A 22,780-nucleotide genomic window follows, 5' to 3' on the forward strand; every position below is an offset into this window, starting at 1 on the left:
CTATGTTGCACACCAGAAATGAATGTAACATCGAGTGTCAACTATACTTCAATTTTTAAAAAAGTTATGTTGAAGGATGTGTACATGTAGTGTTAGTATTTGAAGAAAGAATGTAACTCTTGGCCGTTGTGCTAGTCATTTGGGGCAGCCATATTTAATTTTTGTTTAAAGAGAATATTTTTCCAGTTTTATCAATTTTGTTTCCTTACCACAAAGTAATTCCTTATGTAAAAAAAAAAAAAAGTTAGAATTCTGAGGACATTCAGCTTATAGCTTTTATGCAAAATAAAATCACTTTCTTTTGCTACCCAGGCCATTGGATCACCCAGTGACTTGAGTTTGGGTAAATAATCTACCTTTGAGGAGCAAGATCAATGCCCCTTTCATTAGTTTAACTTGGACTAAGTGGATTTTCCTGTGGGCTTACTGTTTGGGGGTCATAATAAGGTGCCTGAGAGAGCTGGGTCTGTTTCTTTTGTGAGCTTGATAACTAAGAAGGTCTTGTGACTAGAGAGAGCTCTTCTCCCTAAGGAAGCTCTCGTGCTGTTGCTTTACATGCTGTGCAAAATGTGAACAGCGACAACCCATCTCCTGCTCTAGAGAGGCCAATGCTTGGCCATGGTAACTTTTTTTTTTTTTTTAATGATAGTCACAGAGAGAGTGAGAGAGAGAGAGAGAGAGAGAGAGGGGCAGAGACATAGGCAGAGGGAGAAGCAGGCTCCATGCACCGGGAGCCCGACGTGGGATTCGATCCCGGGTCTCCAGGATCGTGCCCTGGGCCAAAGGCAGGCTCTAAACCACTGCGCCACCCAGGGATCCCCATGGTAACTTTTTTTAAGTAGGACTTTGTAAAAGTTAATTTACCATTTTGTTTATACCAACAACTTATTTAGGAAGCTCGGTCCTACTTCTATCCTGTCCACCCTTCCCCAGCTGCTCCCCACGCTGCTCCCCAAGCTTGGGATTTACCTATAATTCTGATATTCTATTAAGTTGTGCAAATTGTGTGTTTTTGTTTGCCCACTTTACTTCTCTGGTCCATGACTCTCCTCTAGTCATTTCTCCATTTCTCCACTCAGAGAGGTCCCAAGGAACATGGGTGTGGATATCTCTTGCTTAATATAAGAAAGGAAAATACAGTTTTTGTAGATTTATTTCTGCCTGTACCTAAATAGTGCTGCTGAGAAAAAATATATATCCTTTAAAAGTGAGACTGAGGGTTGGTGATGTAGGTTTTGTTTTTTTGTTTTTTTTTTTGTTTTTTTTTTTTTGTTTTTTAAGAGTTTATTTATTTATTTGAGAGAGAAAGAGTATGAGAAGGGCTAGGACGAGTAGAGGAAGAGGGAGAAGCAGACTCCCCACTGAGCAGGGAGCCCAACTAGAGGCTAGATCCCAGCACCCTGGGATCACGACCTGTGCCAAAGGTAGATGCTTAACCGACTGAGCCACCCAGGCATCCCCTGTGGGTATTATTTGTAAATTTTTTTAAAGATTTTTATTTATTCATGAGAGTCACACACACACACACACACACACACACACAGAGGGGCGGGGTGGGGGGGCAGAGACACAGGCAGAGGGAGAAGCTGGCTCCATGCGGGGAGCCCGACATGGGACTTGATCCCAGGGATCTGGGGTCTCCTCCTGGGCTGAAAGCGGCGCTAAACCGCTGAGCCTCCCCCTCCCCACCCCCGCCCGGGCTGCCCTATTATTTGTAAATTTATCTGCATCTCTGCCCAGTTTATTTGATCTTTTCTCGTTAAGTTGGTTCCCCTATCACTTCCGTCTGTAGTACTATTTCCAACTTTGTTTATCTGCTTGAGCCCCGAGGAAAGCCACACATCTCTCCCTTGGCCTCAAGCAATAGCCTTTCTAGAACACGAGCTTCAGCGTCTCACCTGGACAAACCGCAGTACAGGCCTGGGAGCCCATGGAGCCGGCCCTGGGGATGCGCCCTCCCCCCAGATCCAAACCGCAGCGCTCACCTGGTCGGATTGCAGGGTGCCCTGCTTTGTGGGGGGATCTGCCTCTAAAGAAAGAAAACGCCCAGTGATTTCAGAGTTCAGCCCCAAAGGCTGAATTCTGGGGCCGAAGGGAGACTGAGAGGCGTGACTGGGCAGGAAGTCGTGCAGGAACTCCAGGCAAGGCGGGAGTCGATCAGCACTTACGGGAGCCAAGGAAAGCACGAGGAAGGTCATGCCCAAAATGAAATATATTTTTATCTTTTGTTTTTTTTTTTAAAGCATATTTAAAATGCCTAACCAAAAAGTCATGGTAAATATTCTATAATGTTTGCAGAGGGGGGATTAGCAGGGTGACTTTAAAAAAAAAAAGAGAGGAGAGAAAAAAAACAAAGCCCCAAAGGTGTTTATGAAAGTAACCGTTCTGCTACACTGATCTTTTTTTTTAAAACTTCAAATGTTAAAGAGGCTGTTTGTGAAGCCTCTTTGCTGATCATTTCCTAGGCTGAAAGAAAATCAGGGTTTACTTCATTGGTGTGGGTGGTTGAATCACTATAAAAATCTTTGGTCCTTTTGATGTTTGCTGTCTACAGAAGTTCTGAGGGACCTGGCAAGGAGGAAAGAGAACGTAAGGGGGATTTTCAAACAATATTAGAGAAGGCAAGTTTTATTAATCCTATTTACTTAAAGCATTTGTTTGAGGGAGAGGACTGTGGTTTCTTTTGTTCTCTGTGCCATTCCATCAGGATTCCTGGAGGACAGAAACCAGTTCAATCAAAATGACACAGGAGTCTGTCTCTGGAAATATAGGACCAATTAAAGTCAGAAGTTGAAAATAGGTAAAACCAAACTGAATTATTATAACTTGATAACCCAGTGGTGTATTTCATTGGTTAGGCTTTTTAAAATTTCATTCTAACACAGTGCTTCTTTCAGTTGTGATTATTCTGAAAACACTCTTCTTGAAATTAGGGTTATCAGAAATTATATGTATCTTACAAGATTCTTCAGGAAAAAATCCAATAAAACTAAATATCTGTGCTTGTCACCTTCTTACCTTTATTTCTTTTTCTGTACAAGCCAAAGTGGAAACATAATTTAAAGAAAGCTAATATTGTGAGGTAAACCCTCAACATGAGTTCTCTTCTTATAAAACTGATAAAATGATTGGATAGATTCTTGAAGATTTTTAAAATGTAATCCATATTACCTGTGACACTAAACTTTATCTACCATAAACCATTTGCGAGTTCAAGAGTCACTGTGCAAATTTCCCAATTAGTGTCGAATGATAGATGTTTTGTTTTTTAAAGATTTTATTTATTTATTCATGAGAGACACAGAGAGCGGCACAGACACGGAGAGAGGGGAAGCTGGCTCCCTACAGGGGATGCAGGACTTGATCCCAGGACCTTGGAATCACTCATGATCTGAGCCAAAGGCAGAAGCTGAACCACTGAGCCATCCGGGTGCCCCCAGATGTCTCTTCTTAGTGAACTCCAGTGATGGCAAGCGGCAAGCTCCTGAATGGATTCAAATATATTTTTTCATCTACTTGATTGGTGTTTCTAATTGCTCTGGGCTTTTCTTATGTGACTTGATATGATTATGACTTTTACATATTTACATATGTGGCACATAATATGTTGAATAAATGAATGTATGAAGGCAATTAGGCAAATAAATGCTGCTCTGTGTGGGTAGCCTGTTAAATTTCAGATCGTCATAAATAATTCCTAAAAGCCAACAAGTCATTCCTGCCTCTGCTGCCTATCCAAAATCACAGGACTAGCAAGTCTGTGTCATGGATGTCACAATTAAGTCTGCCTTTTAGCATCCATGGTTCCTGACTGATCAAAGGAACTAGATACCTGATTTGTTCTCCAGTGTTTCAACTTCTCTTACTTCTCTTTCAACTCCTCAAATGATTACAGATCTTACAAAGGAATACCCACTGATTAGACAGGCTTAACAAGAGTGTGTATTCAACTTATTTTTAATTTTTTATATTATCAACTCTAATGTTCTGTTATTTACCTATACTTTAGAAAATTTGATTGAATGTTTGCCATGACTTTTAAAATTTATCATTTATCTTGTCTTTCTTGGTCTATAATGAATATTGCCTTCTGTTTTAGGCACTATGCTAGTTGTTATGGATACAAAGGCAATTAAGCCATAGCCAATGTACTCAGGAAATGTAGTCTAACACAAACAGCACATGGAAACAAATAACCGTAGTACAAATAAGTATATCTATGTTTATGCCTATTAGTTAAAATGCTTACTTGAATATCTCTGCTTGTTCAGTGGAAGGCAAGTAACATTTCCCAAACTAAATTCTATTAGAAAAACGCTTCTATTGTCAGATAATTTGGGGGAAATTAGCACACTAGTCTTCTTTCTGAAAATTCATAATGCATGTATCACCGTATTCTAATAAGTATTCTGAGAGATCCTCCTATAAAGGAACCTATTCACTTTGTTAATCTTTATCAAGCTTCCTTGACTACCCAGCACATTATCCATGGCACACATGTTAACATCCTGTGGGATATTAACATTCCATGGGCCATCAATTTGGGAAATGAACTGATTATCACTTGGAACAGAGTGGTACATGCCCTCCTGTTCCAGAGTCTGTACAGATAAGTATTCCCTTATACATAGATGATATGTTTATTGGTCAGTTTTTTCTCAGTTGCTTCTGAGGAGTCCTAACTCAAACTAGCTTATGCAGAAAGGAGAATAGATTGAGTCACCCGAATGGGAATCTAGGAGTGGGTCTTGCCTCAGGGACTCAAGTGACATCTGTAGGTTCCTCTCACTCCCTTCCTACTTTTTTACTCTTACCTATTTGTGCATTGATATGGACTTCCTCATATGTCTGGGCTGGGGAGACTGAGGGGAAAAGAGACATGGCTTGAACAGCTCCAGGTTTAATTACATTATTTTAGCTTAGTGACATCAGGGAGAAAAGAAAGCTTTTTTTCTTCAATAGCCATTTATAAATCCCCAGGAGAGATTCTGATTGGCTCAGCTGAAGCTCACTGAGGGCCATCACTGTGGCCATATTTGTAACTGCTATTATTAACCATATCTGGTCACCAGGAAAGGCAGGGGGAGGAGTGTCTGATTAAAGGTTTCAACAGACCTAGAAGGAATGAGGAAAGGCAGTTTGAAAGGGTTTGATGTTACTAGGTTGATGCTAGAAGATTAAAAAAAAAAAAAAAAAGACAGATGTCTACCACAATGTGGTCTAATTATTAAAACCTAGATTTGGCCATAATAGGCAGTTAGCCCTAGTGTCTGATTACTGCCAAAAAGGAATAAAATTAAAACAACTCTTCTGATAAAATTATTATATTTGGAAGACCTCTCCTGATTTATAAAATGATTAGTAGCTAATATTCCCAAATGTCGTGACCTCAGACAGTTAATGATATAAAAGATTTTCTTGGCTCCAAGGAGTCATGTTGTTCAAAGTTATACATTCTGTGATGTTTAAGTAGTTGAAATGATTAACCCTGCTATAAGTATTTCAGGTTAAAATTGTTGCAGCTTGTTATAAGGTATCAAGCAATGGGAACTTAATCTCTTGCCTTTGAATTAGAACAAACCTAAAGTAACAGACGAGAAGGAATATTGGCCCTCTCCATGTTACCAGGGTGGCTCATGTCTACGAGGATGCCGGGAGACATTCCAGACTTCTCATAGGCGTGTGTCATTAGGTTTGGTCCCAAGATTTTTTTTTTTTTTTTTTGTGAAAAAACTATGCTGCCAACCGCAGATGCTCAGAAAAGCAAATGATCTGTATTTAACAATCAGTATGATGTAGTTACACTTGAGAGATTTATCTGAAACCAATTTTGAATTTACATAAAGAAAAAATAAAAGATCAGAGTATTTGGGGGATTGAAGGAGGTGGAGGCTACAGACACTGATGCCTTGATTGTAGCTGGAGTCAGATTTCCCAAAAGATGTTTGTAAGTTAAGAAGAGGATTCATGTTGGGACCCTGAAGAGGTCCCATGTTGGGACCCACAGGTGGACAGGTGAAGAGGAGCCATTAAAAGAGAGGAAAAGCAGAGAGGTAGCATGTGCATTTCAAGGAGGTGGTCACTAGTCCCGGGCAATGCAGACAGGTTAAGTAGAGAGAAGCTCTAAAAGAATCTAGGTGTACAATCTGGTGTCCCTGGTGACACTGGGGAGAGTAGTTTCCAGAGAGTGCAGGAGGCTGAAGCCAGACTGCATGGGTTTTGGATTAAAAGAGAAGTGAAGAACTAATGTCAGAAAGTATGTCTTTTTCATTTAAAAATTTTTGCAGTGAAGGGAAAATGAAGAAGAGGATGGCAGCTGAAAAGAGATTCAGATAAGAGGCACATTTTTTTTCCCCTTTGAAGAAGTTTGCAAGTAGAGGAAAAAGAACCATAAAGGAAAAGGACCATGAGAAAGAGACTGAAGAAATACAGGAAGAAATTCATTTCTGGAGCAAGAGCCTAGAACCAAGTAGGCTGATGGCACAAAAGCCCAGATTTAAGAAGCAAAGGATAGGGACGTCTGGGTGGCTCAGGGTTGAGCATCTGTCTCCATCTCAGGGTATGATCCCAGGGTCATGGGATGGAGTCCCACATCGGGATCCCCAAGAGGAGCCTGCTTCTCCTTCTGCCTATGTCTCTGCCTCTCTCTCTCATGAATACATACTTTTTTTAAAAAGCAAAGGATAAATATGAATGAGTCTTGACAAAATTGGATGTGGGCAAAGCACATTGGGGAAATGAATGCTTATGGCCTTTCCAGTAAAGTAGGAGATGAGGTTCTCTGCTAAGGGGGGGAATCTTAAGCAGCTGGTGTAAATAAAATTAATCTGGAGGAGTGCTGAATGACCAGGTAAAGTTCAACTTTATAAATACATAATAAATTCCCCAAAGGATCAGGGCTGGGAATTGCAGGGCATATGTGGAAAGAAAAAAAGACAATTAGAGGATACTAGTGATAACACCCTCACAAACACAGACCCGGGGATCCACAGCTGGAGAGGGAATGAGGTAAAGGGAGTCTGACTGTGCCTCACAGCCTGGCGGGGAGGGGAGAAGAAGTAGGACAGCAAACTTCACGAGGGAAGATCTAGCTCCGTATCTGGCACACAGAACACAGTTTAAATAGATCACAGAAAAATGGAGAGCCTGATGAGCTAAAGTAGCAGGCTGAGTAAGGATAAGTGATGAGAACATAAAAAGTACAGGCAGTTAGCAGGCAATCCACGCGTGGAGTTCTATAGTCTTCATCAGTGTATGTGGTGGCCTTAGACATCGGAGTCGGAACAGAATTCTTCAGTTTAAAATGTTGGCAGGAAGCGGTTCTAGATGATGCCGAGCTCCAAGCTTGGTCATGGGAATGAGCTGTTTACTCTTGCTAGTGCATGATCTTAAAAAAGACGATTATTCCTAATTCTTTTTTTTTAATTTTTATTTATTTATGATAGAGAGAGAGAGAGAGAGAGAGGCAGAGACACAGGCAGAGGGAGAAGCAGGCTCCATGCAGGGAGCCCGATGTGGGACTCGATCCCGGGTCTCCAGGATCGCGCCCTGGGCCAAAGGCAGGCGCCAAACCGCTGCGCCACCCAGAAATCCCCCCTAATTCTTTATTAACGGTGCACCTCTGGAAATGCTATTAGAAAGCAGTATTCTAGGCAAATTTTAAGGGTATAAAAGGATAATTGAAATCTAGAAGGAAAGGGTTAGATAAAATTTAACAAGAAGAAGGGGGACAAAGTGTGGTAGAAATGTCTTTCTGCACTAATACGGGGAAGGAGCTTATAGGATGTTTGCAACATTCTTTCAGTGGCCCTCTCCCCACATGTGATCCTGTTCAATTCTAGATTGTCAGGTTGAAGTCCTTGTTTCGCAGCTGTTTATGTGTCTGTGTTTCTAACTCAAGGGAAGTCAGACGCTAGGTTGAAATTGGTCGCCACAAACAGGAAAATGTACTTCACTCTCATTTGTGGGTTTTCACTTGCAGTATGAAAAATATCCACCCCCTTGGAGCTATAAGAATTATTCCCAAAGGAAATGTCTCATACTTCCTTTTTAAGGCTGAAATATTTTCAAGTTATTTCTTCCTTCTTTGATTTTTCTGAGTATACCCTTTAAATATGTCCGGTAGCCTGCAGTCTTCAACTGTCATCAGGATACACCCGCACTTTGTCCATTGGGGGAAAGAAATTGGTTTAGTAGCAGCCATTCTTGCAACTGCTCGTCGCTGACACTGACCCGAGCCTGAGAGGCCACTGTGGTTGGGGGAACCGTCATTTGTGTGCAGTAGGGTCATGGAGGGGGAGGTGAGGTTGCAGGATGCTGCCCTTGAGAGTCAGTATCACCAAAGCAGGAATTTCTAGTTTGGGTCAGTCCGGAGGCATATATCTGTGCTATTTGGCCCCTGCAAACAGAAATAAGCCCTGTCTGGGTAGTCATTTGTTCCTGGTTTTGTCTTGGTGACAATAATCAGGCAGAGGCCTTCTAACCTGAATATTTATCTATACTCAACTTCTCAAGGTGTAGGCCTCACACCAGCAGAATCAGCATCATCTGGAAATGTCTTATAAACTGAAATTTTCAGGTCCCACTTCATTACTATTGAATCAAAAACCCTGGAGGTGGGTGAGTGACCTGAGCTTTAACAAGCCCTCCATGTGGTTCTGATCTTAGCTCAACTTAGGGAACCGGTGGGCCAAGGGTGTTGGCTCCCAGGTCTGGCTGCACAGTAGAATCATCTGGGGGACCTTTTTACAAAACACCAGTGCTTGAGCCCCAACAGCACAACCCCAGATTCTGATGTAACTAGTTTGGCTTGGGACCTTGGTTGACATCAGAACTTTTTATAAGTTTTAGTGATTCTAGTGACTGTCATAGTTGAGAACCATTATTCTATAGCAATATAAGGCTAATTTAGGGCTTTGTGATGAGTTAAATAAGAACAATTGTAGGTATTTTATTAGAATGTTAGTTTAGGCAGCCTATGACAAACCACAAATACTATAAGAGTTAAGAGGGTGGGGATCTTTTTTGTCTAGTTTCATCTTTTCCCTGTTACATCCTAAGCACAGGGGACAATGCTTAGCACATAGTAGGTGCTCAAATAACCATATGTTGACCAACTGAATCAAAGACTGGAGTTCCTATTGGAATTTGCTTTTACACCTCACAAAGGGACCAGGAAATGCTCTGAACTGGAAGAAGAGTCTCTGGGGCTGGCAAGGGTTCATCTCTTGGTCCTGTGGATACTCTATGAATCCTCTGTTTTTGCCCCACGCCTGTCCATACCAGGATGTCACTGCCTTGTATCAGGATTCACATTCTATTTGTAGAAATTGGCCCCCACTTGTGCCCTTAGCCGGGCTCCCCACTGAGTCTAATCTCATTGCTCATATCTTTAGAAGCATCCAGTTACATTCTTTTCCTTCTTTTCTCTGGGCTGGCTTCCCTTTCTCCCCTTACCCACCCCTTCCACTCTTGATAGGTGCTGCCCCCCCCCCCCAGCCTGCCTGTGTTTCTATCCGTGATTCTTCCCTGGTGGGGTACCCCATGGCCAGGAGAGGGGTTTCTCTCCACTTGGTGGGCAGAATGGCTTTCTGAGTGGGCGTGAGCCAAAAATGGATTTCCCAACAGGCAGGAACAGGCTCACCAGGCTGCCGCTCCGAAGCCTCTGGCAGCAGCTCCTCCTACAGGTGCCTGTTGACTGAGTTCTTGTTCAATAGTGAGTGAGCCACGTGACCTCAACCCCAAGTAGCAATTTTGCATATAAACTGCCTTTAACTCAGTAGGGCAAATCACTTTCCTGAAACAGTTCTGGGGGGAGTTCAATACTGGTTCCAGTACCCTAATTAAGAGGTGTCCTTATGTTGTTTTATTTTTTTTTAAATTTTATTTATTTATGATAGTCAGAGAGAGAGAGAGAAAGAGAGAAAGAGAGAGAGAGAGAGAGAGGGGCAGAGACACAGGCAAAGGGAGAAGCAGGCTCCATGCAGGGAGCCCGACGTGGGTTTCGATTCCGGGTCTCCAGGATTGCGTCCTGGGCCAAAGGCAGGCGCTAAACCGCTGCGCCACCCAGGGATCCCCTTATGTTGTTTTATTTACTGCCTAAGCTTCTGATGTTTTAAGTTGCAGATCCTGCCACTACCAGCTATCAACCCCCTTGGTTGCTGTAGGTTTATTTAGATTGAAATTACCTGCGGCTACAGACGGGCAGGAGGTCAAGGTTCAGTACTTAATATTTTGTCCAGTTTTCACTGAAGTTTTACTGAAGTAAAGAGACCCTGCTACTGAAGTTCCAGGTGCTTCCAAGCCATTTGCTTTTGTCCATTCATCTCTTAGAGTGCAGTACACAATAGTCTCCTAAAGGTACCTAAACTCTCCCTTTCGACATGAAAGCTCCCTGTACCTTCAACTACACTCAGGCCTGGAGGCTTAAACAAAATCCTTTCCAGATTATTGTTAATGCCGAGCCTGATTCTGCAGCAGCTGTTGCTTTTGAACCAAACGATGCTTCTCCTCCCCCACGAGAAGTTGAAAATGCCCATTTTGCCACCCTTCCCACTTCTGTAGACTCAGAGAATAAAACGGACTGAGAGATAGACCTAGGACTCCTGTTTGGGAATTCTGTGCACAACTTAAGGACTATTGAGCTTAGCCACTTCCTGACATTGACTTTCATAGCAACGGTTTAATTTGGAGAAAATCTACCTCAAATAGCTAAAGGTATTTATGTGGAAAATTTTCCAAATGATTGACTTTACTGTGTTGCTATTTTCTTTCCCCATGAATATGTGAGTATTTGGCTTTCTCCCAGGAGTTTTTCTGCATCACTTCTCTTTAGGCAAAGAAAAGTTTCTATCCAGACTGAGAGAAGAAAGAGGCACCGAGAGTTCCCCCTTTAAAGGGAATTATTATTTGAGTTTAAACTCTAGCATCCATATAAATGAAGAGTTTGTGTTGCCTGTTTGCTTAAACTTTTCGTAGCAAATCCCCAAGGAGACCAGAGGGATCTTGCTCATCACTTTGGAGCCAACACAAGTGTGATCAGCTGCGTGCTCCCCACAGTGCCCCCATGTCTCTTCTCCCCACAGGGGCCCCAGTCTTGAAGGGCTTGTCTCCACTCCCTCATCCACCTCCACCTCCTCCTAGTCTGCTCCACGAGTTGTTCAGCCACCTTTCTCCCAGCTGCTCTTGCCAAGATCACCAATGACTCCCTCCTATTTAGTGCAGTGACCATTTGGTGTTATGAGATTTTCCTGTAGCATTTGACCTTGTTAATGTCATTTTCTTTCACTGCTTTGGCACCATTTTTCCTCAGTCTCCTCGATGGTTTCCTCTTCTGTCCCTTTCTGAAATGTTTCCTTGGCAATCACTGCTAGACCTACTTTTCGTATTGCTCTACACTTTCTTCCTGATTGATTCCATCTGCTCCATGGCCTCAATTCCGTGCTGTTGATAAAGATCCCCCATCTACATCTTCAGCCCAGATCTGTAAAGGCTGGTCTATGTCAAGACTGAACCTAATTTCTTTCTTTTCCCTGTTTTTCTAAGTTCCCAGTTGTAGTGAGGGACACCGTCGCTCATTATGCAAGAAGGAAAACTTAACTCATTTCTCTATTTCTTCTGCTCTCCCATAAAAAAAACTATTCCATTTTTTTCTATTTCTTACATAAAATTTAAATCTATGTCTTCTCCTTCAGTATCTCCTCAATATTTACCTCCTACCAGTTCCCTAGGTTAGGAAACCATCAACTTGCATGTGGATACCCCTCCCTGGTCTTGACTCTTTACAATCCATATCCATATAAGAGGAGAGATTTTTCTTTTTTTAATATTTAAATTCAGTTTGCCAACATATAGTCTAATACCCAGTGCTCATCTCATCATGTGCCCTCCTTAATGCCGGTCACCTAGTTACCCCATCCCCCTGAGTCCTGAGAGATTCTGTGCTGTTGATAAAGATCCCCCATCTATGTCTTCAGCCCAGATCTGTAAAGGCTGGTCTATGTCGAGACTATGTCACCTCCCCTTCTGCAACCCTTTGTTTCCCAGAGTTAGGAGTTGGAGAGGCTTTTCGGATCACCATGTTTCCCTTATCAAAGCCCTCATTATTGCAAAGCCCCAGCCTGGCCTCTAGTTTCTCTAGCCTTAGCTCTTGGAACTCGTCACTCTTGGTCCTTCCAAATATTTTTCAGTTCTTCAAAAATATTGTGCTCTCTCACCTCTAGGACTTCATACACTATTTTTCTCAGCCTGGAACATTCTTTTTATTCTCACCCCCTCTGTTTTTCAAGTCTGAAATTTAGAGCACTTTCTCTTGGATGCTTCCTTGAATGAATGCCCCAAGCCTGCAAAGTGCTTCTCCCAAGGCCTCTGTCCCACCCTTTCACAGAACAACGGCCACCCTTTGACAGAATTGGCTGGGTCTATGTATCCCCGCTAGATTGTCAGTTCTGTGAGGACAGACCATGTCTCCTGTGTTGAAACTGTACCTCCAGTGCCTGCAACAGCGGCAGATGCAGAGCAGGTGCTTGGTAAACATTTGTTGCATGAGTGAGTGAGCCTCAGAGTAAAGGGTGAGCCGGGCTTCTTCAGACACAGGTTTAAATGCCTGACTCTGATTTGCAACTTCTTCCTCACTAGTCAAGCTCCCCTAACTGGATCGAGTATTACTCTTCCACAGGAGACAAAACTTAGTTGCAGACAAAGCAACCTATATATCCCCAAAGGAATAGGAACTTTTCAAAGGTTCTGAGAATTAGCATATGGTAATTATAAAATCCCAGGGTATCTTTTAATTGAACCTTCACAGTAGTGTACTTAGCTTGTACTCAGTACATAAATCGAGTAGAACCTCATTAGGGAGGTTGTGTCATGCCTTAGTGGAAGTGGAGAGAATGAGAAATAGGTTTCCATGACGTGGAGGCCTTGGAGGAAAGGAAGCGATCTGGTCTGGGTCTTCTTTAACCCATGTATAGCACAGATGAGGAGGAGGACAGCCACGGCCAGGAGAGGAGTTCAGGATTCTCCCTCTCAAGCCCATTGTGGGTTTTGTACTCTGAGCATCTACTTCATGCTTCCCTCCTCCTTTCTCTCCTGTGCTGCTTAATGTCAGCCTCAGGAGCAGCCTAGTTTTAAAGATTCTTTTTCTCCCCAAGAGCAAATCTTCCTGAAGGAGCCAGGTGACTGCTGGGCTCAGCCTGCCGATACTTCCCTGGGCTTGTCTTTCATTCACTCACTCTGTTCAAATGACACAGATTCAAGTGCCTCACTCACTCTGTTCTAGCCCCCTTGGCCTCTTCCCTTCTCAGAACTGTGACCAGCAAGGCAAGCAAGGTGCCCAAGGGGCAAAACTTAAAAGTTGTCCACTCTTGGGACACCTGGGTGGTTCAGCGGTTGAGCGTCTGCCTTTGGCTCAGGGTGTGATACCGGTAGGGGGATCAAGTCCCACATCGGGCTCCCTGCATGGAGCCTGCTTCTCCCTCTGCCTGTGTCTCTGCCTCTCTCTGTGTCTCATGAATAAATAAAAACTTTTAAAAAGCTGCCCACTGTTAGATGCCAACCGTACATTTGCAGGTGCCTGAGTATGAGTGCGTTTGAGTCACACTTGTCCTGCACTCTCTGCCAGGAAGGCCAGCCTCCCCTCCACCACCACATCTCTCCAAATGCTAATCCTTGAGCCCCTGCTCACATGCTGCCTCCTCCACAAAGCTCTTGCTGAATCCGCTCAGTTTTTCCCACAACCCAGTCAATCCTAGTGGACCTTGTTTATACCTCTCTGAAGGCACTGTATAGCTTGATTAGTTCTTAGGCTTGTTATTGTTTTGTTTTTTGTCTTTCTATTAAACTACAAACTTCTAAGGGCTATCTTTCTCTCAATGTGCTTATAATATCTAGCACAGGGTAAGCACACAGTAAGTATTCATGTTAGTGAGGTGAGGGGAGCAATCAAGGAGGGAAGAGAGAAGAGCTTAGTGGCTAATTGCAGGGAACTGGGAAGGTCAGGGTTGGCGTGAGATCTGGGGTCAGTCTGCCTGGGTTTGATCTCCGGCTCTGCCACTTGCTGGGCGTGAGAACATGGGCAAGTTATATCATCAGTCTATACTTCCATTTCCTTGCCTTTAAAATAGGGTCAATTATAGTACCCCAACATCCGGTCGTGGTGAAGTCTAAATGAGTTAAAACCCATAAAGCACTTGATGCATAGTGAACACCTACCTCAGTAAATAAACCTCAAGATCCAGAATTAAAAGGTTTAGTGAAGGTACCTCTGTGGAAAATCCAGGTAGGCGCACTAAGGGCAAAGCACATTTGTGACTGATGTCTTGAAGAAAGTTAAATCTAAACCATCAATAATGGAAGACAGAGGCAATGGCCTCCTATTCCCTTGAGAACCCAAGTGCCTACTCTTTTAGAAAAGATAAATTTCATCTCTATAATTCAATAGAAGAGTGGCTTGGGCAAAAGGATAGGAAGGGAGGCTGTCTAAAAACAGCAGAAGAGGACCGAATGAGTTTGGAGGTCTTGAAATGTGCTCTGCTTTGGTACCTGCTGAGTTTAAAAAGAATGGAAACATAATGCTATGGGAAAATCATGTTTTTGCTGCCATCTACAGTCTAAGTGCAATTTTTAAACTTCACACACATGCACACACGCCCCCCTACCCCCGAAGGCATTCTTGACAAAATGAGTGATAATATAAAGTTTGGTTTAAGTTCTAGTAATTGAGACCTTTTGGGCATATTAATATAGTATTTTATTTACTATTCTTTCTAAAAGCAAGTATATTTAACTGGTAACAGCCCTTTTAACATCTCAAATTGTGTTAAAACTCGTCTTCAGAAAACTGCTGGAATAATCAAAGAGTGAGACTGTCTTCAGTTGGGTTGGATGAGCTGCAACTGTGGCAGGCGACAGTTTGAGAGTCAATACAATGGTTCTACGGAAGAAAGAGATGGATTGGATTTATTGGATTTTACCCTGTGTTTTCCTGCCTCCTGATCTGCAGTCCTCTGGCTATTCGAATTAGTGTAGATTGCATCTTATACCAGTGCATTTTATCGTGTGGATGTGAGACATCAACCAAAAACAAGTAAAAATAAACTATGACCATGATGTCGCCTCCAACATGCTTTCTGCCCCTGTGCTCCTATTCATATAATTTCCATAATTATTTTCCCAACTTCCTTGTGATTTATTTTTAAAGGGTGAAATATAGACAAAAATTACTGGAAAAGCGTTTGGTGGAGAAAAAAGAAGTGGCCCTTCAAGAAGCACATGAAGAGGAGGAGAGAGAGAGGCAGCTAGAAGCCCTGAGGAAACAGGTGTTTTTAATTTGGAAAGTTTCATGGGTGGTTTGTAAGTGTCCTTAATAACATTATTAGCAGGCTTAGTTCACAACATCTGTGATTATAAAATGTAACTTTTCCAAATTGGGACACCGATCTTCATTCCTGGGAACAATTGGATTCATGTTGAACAGTTTCCACTTTCTTAATATATTAAAATAATTTTATCAACACCTTTCAAAAAGCTCTCCCAAGATTTTTTTTTTAGCTCTCCCAAGATTTAAATGCATTCATATTTCCTCTAGTTTATTAGCTGAAGAGTATCCATTTACAGGAGTGGAACTTTGCATCTACCAGAAGGATTTTATGGTCTCAAAAAACCTGGTGGAGCTAGAGCCAGGTAATCCTCTTTGGGGATAGAAACCTCTGTTTGGAAATACCCTACAATCAGCAAACACGTGAAAAACCACTTTTTAAAAGTACTATTTTTTTGTGAGAGAATTAGAGCCTCCCATTGCTTTACCTCGTAGAAAGTAGACCAGAGTTTTTAAAGTGGACAGTAGATGGCAAAAGCAGGAATATAAGAACTTGAGAAATGTGATTAAAATAGTTTTACTTGATAATTTTTCAGAGATTTGATCTGGAAGTGATTAATTCAACTCATAAGCTCCAAAGTCCATTGACACCATTTTCTGGCTGACAGGAAATGACTCTGATTTCCCATCCATGTCAGTGAAGGCAACATGGAATCTCGGATAAGAACTTGGCCTCTGGTGTCTGTCAAACCTGGTACAACCTGGTTTGCTCCTATTAGCAGAGGAAACTTAGATCTTTTACTTAATTTCCCTAAACTCATTTCCTCCCCTGAACAATGAGAATAAGAATAGTAGCTGCCTCATAGGTTTGTAGTAATGTGTTCACATTTAAAAAAAAAAATACTAATTATAAAGCACTATTCTGAATGCTCTTAGGTTTTATCCCATTTAATACCTACAACAACCCCATGATATGTGTTATTTCTATTTTATAGCAATATTCTAATTTTATAGAAGAGTAAACTGAGGAGGCACAGGGGTTCCCCAAAGTCACACGGCTATTAACTGTCAGACTGGATTCAAACCAAGGAGGTCTAGTTAAATGGCATAATTTAGAAGAAATGTAAATGCATACAACTGTTATATCATCTTCTTTGATAAAATAGATGACAGAAATAAATTCAAAGTGCAGGAATGTAAGTCCTTGTCATCCTAGATTCAACAAAATTTGAATTATTCAATCATTAGCAAATAATTACATTCCATGGCCTTCTGGGGACAAAACTTTAATGTCACTATTACTAAACACATTCTTGATCACAATGTAACTTTTATAGCTTACGGAGTCCCTATGACTAGAATTATTTCCATCTGTGAACTCTTTGAGAGAGGAAATATCGGTGCCCATTACCTGTAATCAGTGTTTAGAACCAGTATAAGACATTTTGACTAGGAAACCTATAATAATTAAAGTATGTTCAACCCCCAGTTATGTCATTACAGTTTCTAAATGGCATTAAAAATGCCGTTTTCTTAATGTTAATTCTTGACTTTAGGAATTAACAGGCAGGTGTTACTAATGGTGCATATAATTTACAAAATTAGTGGCTTTTCATTAGGATACAGGTTTGAATGATTTCAATTATCATAAAGGACAAGGTCAGTTAGGTTAAAATGACTCTGCGGTTTTTCAGTAGAAGGGTGTCAATGGTTTACAACAGTCCCTGGAACTCTAGTTACTTAATAGAATTCACCCATCTTGCCCAATAATGCCAACACAACTCAACTGTAGGCATGAATAACATATTCGAGACTGAGCTTGATCAGATTAAACTTTCTGAAAAGCTTTGTGGGGTTGTTACCATGGCCATAAGTTGCTAGCGGTTAAACATTAATATTTTTTACTTTTAAAGTAATTCAGTGTGTAGGTTTTCTATATCAGATCTCCTGTGACTTAGTACCAGATAAATTTTTATCTATATTTAATTATAAATTTAATCATAACTATAATTATTCAGTCAGTAGCAAACAATAAATATCATGGCCTTTTAATACGCTCTGTTTTTAAACCATTAACTCCTTTGTGGATCTCTAGGATTGAAAAAAAAAAAAAAAAGGATCTCTAGGATTGGCCTGCTTTACTGTTCTGTCTGCCCGTCCTTAGGAAATTTTATTAAAGATGTTTTATCTTTAATGGACATTAAACATTAACAGGGTTCCCCAGATGTAGGAAGCTTGTATCTTAATCCAAGTAGCCATGCTTTTTCTTCTTTTAGGTTGCTATTGTCGCTCAGTTTGACCCTGTTAGAATGATGTCAGACACAAGGGCATCAAAAGCAAGGATGGGTATTGGAATTGAAGAAGAATTTATTCTTCAAAAGCCACTCTTTACATTGAATACATACAATGAACACCAGGTAATTATGGGAATTAGCATGATTGATGCAAAAGCCATGATGATGTTAAGATTTATGGAAGTGTTTTGGGTTTCAGATTATTTTCAAGATTTACATTTGAATGCCACATAGATTAGCATAATTTTTACTGCTAAATGATAGCACACAATTACTGCCCAATTCTTAATGTTATAAAATAGTTGATAGGTGACCATGGGACAGTGTATCTGAAGGTATTAGGAATCTGTCATTGAAAATTATTTTTTAAATTTACATTTTTATGTTAAAAATAATTTTTAAAACTTAGGTTGTCTTAATACCGTATTTTGTTTAAATGTTTATCATTCAGAATTTGTTTAAATTCATAATGTACATCCCATTAAAGCAACAACTGATGATACTGATAAGACAAAGCAGAGGGAAGCTTTCAGAAATTAAAATGAAGATAATAGAGCTAATGATAAAACATTTTCTGTGGAAAAGTATTAAGGCGTCATTTAACCATTTCTAGGAACTTCTGACTCCTCTTAGTCTGTTCCTGTTACTGAGAAGGGATTTTAAAGTCTTTTTGGATGGACGGATGGAAGGCAGGGAAGGAGGACAGATGAATGAATGGATGTCACTGAATTTTTTTTTTTTGAAAATTGCAAATAAAAAGTTTAATTTCAGAAAATGAGTTCACATTTATAAACACACTAAAACATAGTCAATGCTGAAATTAAGGGAGAAAGTTCTCCCTAGTTTAATTTTACAGATCTAAGGAGAGAAGCTAAATATTTAATTAAAAAGTAAGAAACTTTGTTCACTTACTAACAAATCACGTGTGCCTCTTCCTGAACAACTCATTTACTAATTGGACAAATATGTATGGAACGTACACTGTATCTGGCACTGCGACGTCGCCAGGGCTGCCTCAAGCAAGATGCACTTGTTTTGTTGGAGCAGTGAGCAGGGCAGCTGATTTGGGAGGTCAGCTAGCCCGTATGGGAACAATGCTCTGGGGTGAGACCACCTCCCATGTGGAGGTCTGGGGGCTGCGGCGGCAAGGGGACGCGAACCAATGGAACCACCGACTAGGGAAGTCAGACCAACTGTCAAAGAGGAAACCACGCTGCATCTTAGTTGAGGATTCTTAGCAGTAACAAAAATTTATTCCAGGTGATTTAAACTAAAACCAAAAAAAAAAAAAAATAGGTTGGGAGGAGGGATGGGGCGAAAGGAGAGGGGCTCATTAGAAAGATGTATCAGCAGAAGCCACAGCAGGGCGGGCAGCTGGGGTTGGCCAAGAGTCGAAGTCAGAAATTGGAAAGCTCTCGGGTACCTGGGCTAAGGCAATAAGGATTCCACCAAGCAGAAGAGGGTGGAAAGGGGCCCTTACTGACGTGTCTCCAGTGTAAGGCACGTGGCAAGGGTGGGTGCTGGGAGGTGAGATTGGGAACAGGGTAGGGTCAGACCGAAAAGTACAGTAACTCTTGCCTGCGGAGATATTATCCTGAGAGCACAGGCAAGACTCAGAAGCAGGTGAATTATACAATCAGGTGTTTTAGCCACGTGTCCTAGACAGCAAATTGATGGGTTTGGGGGCAGGGGTCAGATCCTTTTCAGGTGGTGCCCCTCTCCCGAACGTGGGAGGTGGGGGGGGGGGTCACGGATGGCCCTGGCTGGGAGGAGGGAGTAATGATCCTAAGCAAGGCAGCAAGTGACACTGAGGAGAACCTGCATTTTGGATTCAAACCCACATCTGCTATCTACTGGCTGTGTGAACTGGTGTAAGCTATTAACATCTTTGTCTTGTTTACTTCATCTGTAAAATAATAATTTGTAAGGTTCTTAAGAGGATTAGGATAATAAATGTCAATTGCCTAGGCTATTGCCTGACACCTTGAAGTAATTCAGTAAATTATAATCATTAGGTGTGGCTGCCATTAGCCATATAAGAAAACAGAAGTAAAAACAGACTTAGGGAGAGAGTTTGTTTTGTTCCTGTCAGGTTTAGGGTGAAGATGTCTAGGACACATTCACAAGAAACTGATGGGCTGCTTCTGGGGAGGTGAGTTGGGGAAATGGAGGTCAGTTTTCGAAAGAGGTCTCCATTTCATTTGATCTCTATTTTACAAATAGTATGATGAGACATTTTAAACCTTACGAACCAGAAGGCGAGACAAGACAGGTGAGTCCAGGACATAATTAGGGAGCACACAGGTGGGGCATAAATCCTTGGAAGTGAGCACAGACTATAGCCAGAAGAGGAGAAATTAGGTCTAAGGCTCAAATATATGTTGCTTCTCAGACACAAATCTCTGTCATATTTTTGACTTGTACGCATCACTGCCTCTCATTCCTGTACCTCATCACTTGGCTCTTCTCTTCATAGTGTTTCTGACGGTTCTCTCTTCCTTGCAACCAGTCAAGTTTAGCATTTATTACTTCCTGTGTAGGCAATTGTAGTAGACTGCCACTCCAGCATTCTACCCAAACTGCCCTGCTCCCAAGTTGACCTATTTGACCTCTGAATGTGCATGTGACTTCCTTTTCTGCTCCATCTCTTTTCCTCCCCACTCTGCTTCATAGAGAATAGGGTGGGCTTTATAGTTAGCTCAAGTGCTCCGCCTTACCTGAGGTCATCCTAGTCTCACCCGCACCAGGAGATGTACCTCTGTATTCTATTCTTGGAACATCAGTCACATGTGCCATGAGCTGTAGTTATCTGCATACTTTCTTATGACCCCTATTACTTTAAGAGTTTCTTGAAGGAGGGGCTGCATTCAACAGCTTATTATCCTATCCTCTGGGGGAGGGGGACTTCAAGTCCACATAAAATGTCCCATTAGGGATCCCTGGGTGGCGCAGCGGTTTGGCGCCTGCCTTTGGCCCAGGGCGCGATCCTGGAGACCCGGGATCGAGTCCCACATCGGGCTCCCGGTGCATGGAGCCTGCTTCTCCCTCTGCCTGTGTCTCTGCCTCTCTCTCTCTCTCTGTGACTATCATAAAAAAAAAAAAAATGTCCCATTAACTAAAATCAATATGTGGCTACCTTATCATTGCAAATAATGTCTGTTGACATTTAACATTCATAGAAGGAGGGGAAGAAGAATAAGTTCCAATTGGCTATAAATGAAAATAGAAACTGAGCTATTCATATTTCGATTCCCATTTAGGATCACATTGGTGGAAACATTTTCTAATTCTGCTTGAAATAGAAATCCCAGGCTTGGAAGGAGAACTCGATTGATTTTTGTTTTTAAAGTAGGGGCCATGTGTTTAAACATAACTTACATATTGCTGAATGATGGAGAAATTAGAATGTTTAAAGACCAATGCACAAGGTTGTGGTTTAATCAATGATTGTATTTTCTAATTCTAGCTATCAATTATGAATCAATGATAGTACTGAAAGTTGAGCTTTTTTTACCTCATCTTTTAATAATTTCAAGGTGTCATATTTTGACTAATCTAGTATGATATTCCCTACACATTATATTGGAAACCACAGATGCACTGGAAAATGATATCAAGATTTGGACCTTTTCGGGCAGCCCCGGTGGCGCAGTGGTTTAACGCCGCCTGCAGCCCAGGGTGTGATCCTGGGGACCCTGGATCGAGTCCCACGTCGGGCTCTCTGCATGGAGCCTGCTTCTCCCTCTGCCTGTGTCTCTGCCTCTCTCTCTCTGTCTCTATGAATAAATAAATAAAATCTTTAAAAAAAAAAAGATTTGGACCTTTTCTTTTAAGATTTATTTATTTATTTGAGAGAGAGAGAGAGAGAGAGAGAGCATGTGAATGAGCCTGGGGGAGGGGGAAAGAAAGGGAGGGAGAATCCACAAGCAGACTCCCTGGCTGAGTGTGAGCCTAACTCAGGGTTCTATCTCAGGACCCTGAGATCATGACCTGAGCCAAAATTAAGAGTTGGCCACTTAACTGACTGAGCCACCCAGGTGCCCCTGGTCATTTTCAGTTAAAAAAAATAATAAAGGCAAATCAATAATATAATATAGTCACCGTGTACACCAAGTTTATTCTCATCTAGTCATCTACCCAGAAAAAAATAAGTTAAACATCTTGAGGAAATATAGAACTAAATGGTAAAATTTAATTAGTTTGATGAATTGCCACTTATTTAAATGTATTTTATTTCCACAGATAATTTCTGACCCTAGACTCCGTTTTGAGTTAGCACTTCGAGAAGCTGGACTTCATAAAACATTTTATGCCAAAGAGATCTTACCAAAAATCAACCCTCAAAAACCTCCGAGAAAGGATATGGAGTCTACTATATTTAAAATCTAGAGTTCGTCTGCAAATCCTATTATATATAAACAAGATTTGTCTTTGAAAACATTTCTATGGATAACAATTACTACTTTCTAAAATTTTTTTAAATATCAGACATAGAAATCAAGGCGTTCATTAAAACAACTTTGTGTTTTATGACTCTTAGACTCTCATGTACTATTTCCTATGTCTTTGTTATGCCTAATAGTACTAAATTCAACAAGACTATGAACATAATTATGACACATATGATACATGTATTATCATTTAGTAAATTGCATATTGGAGATTGCATTATCCCATGAAAAGAGCTCAAAATAACCATTTGCAAGAATTATAATTTATGAAAAAAAAGAATTATAATTTATGTTGCTACTAACTGCTAAAGTTCATTTCTGCTTATTTGACTTTTTAATTATGGAAGCTCCATTATCATTAATAATTTTATTATTTCTTGATTATTATAAGAGGAGATTCAACCTTTCTCTAAATTTAGAAACCAATTTGGTATACCATGTTTACTGCAAACCAATCATCCAAACAATTTCATTTTGCAAATTAGCCTGTAAAAATAAATTAGAAATTAGAAACAGCATTTCAAGCATGGGAATATGTGTTTTGGCTTGGGAAAAAATGTGTTTGGTTGCTTAGAAGGAATATTTTAAAATCTATAAATGCTAACAAAAATTCCAAATTATCTAATATCTAGATAGTATTATAGATAAGGAGCATTTTTTAAAAGGATTTATCTACTTTTAGAGAGAGAGAGTGAATCTCAAGCAGACTCCCCAATGAG

The 22,780-nt window shown here is 41.0% G+C and overlaps 1 protein-coding gene across 2 annotated transcripts in view; it reads left to right on the plus strand.

The window, feature by feature from the left end:
• The window catches only part of CCDC148 (coiled-coil domain containing 148), a 233,757-nt gene extending 211,341 nt beyond the window's left edge, over positions 1-22,416 (plus strand). For both annotated transcript variants that reach the window (XM_055307649.1, XM_055307648.1), the window contains 3 exons: positions 15,200-15,317; positions 17,593-17,733; positions 21,853-22,416. In XM_055307649.1, the coding sequence (XP_055163624.1) occupies positions 15,200-15,317; positions 17,593-17,733; positions 21,853-21,999 (406 nt within the window). In that variant the 3' untranslated portion in view covers positions 22,000-22,416. The remainder of the gene's footprint in view (positions 1-15,199; positions 15,318-17,592; positions 17,734-21,852) is intronic.
• Positions 22,417-22,780: the final 364 nt, after the last annotated feature.

The sequence above is a fragment of the Nyctereutes procyonoides genome, unplaced genomic scaffold (assembly GCF_905146905.1).
Source record: "Nyctereutes procyonoides isolate TBG_1078 unplaced genomic scaffold, NYPRO_anot_genome, whole genome shotgun sequence".
NCBI classification, from domain to species: Eukaryota; Metazoa; Chordata; class Mammalia; order Carnivora; family Canidae; genus Nyctereutes; species Nyctereutes procyonoides.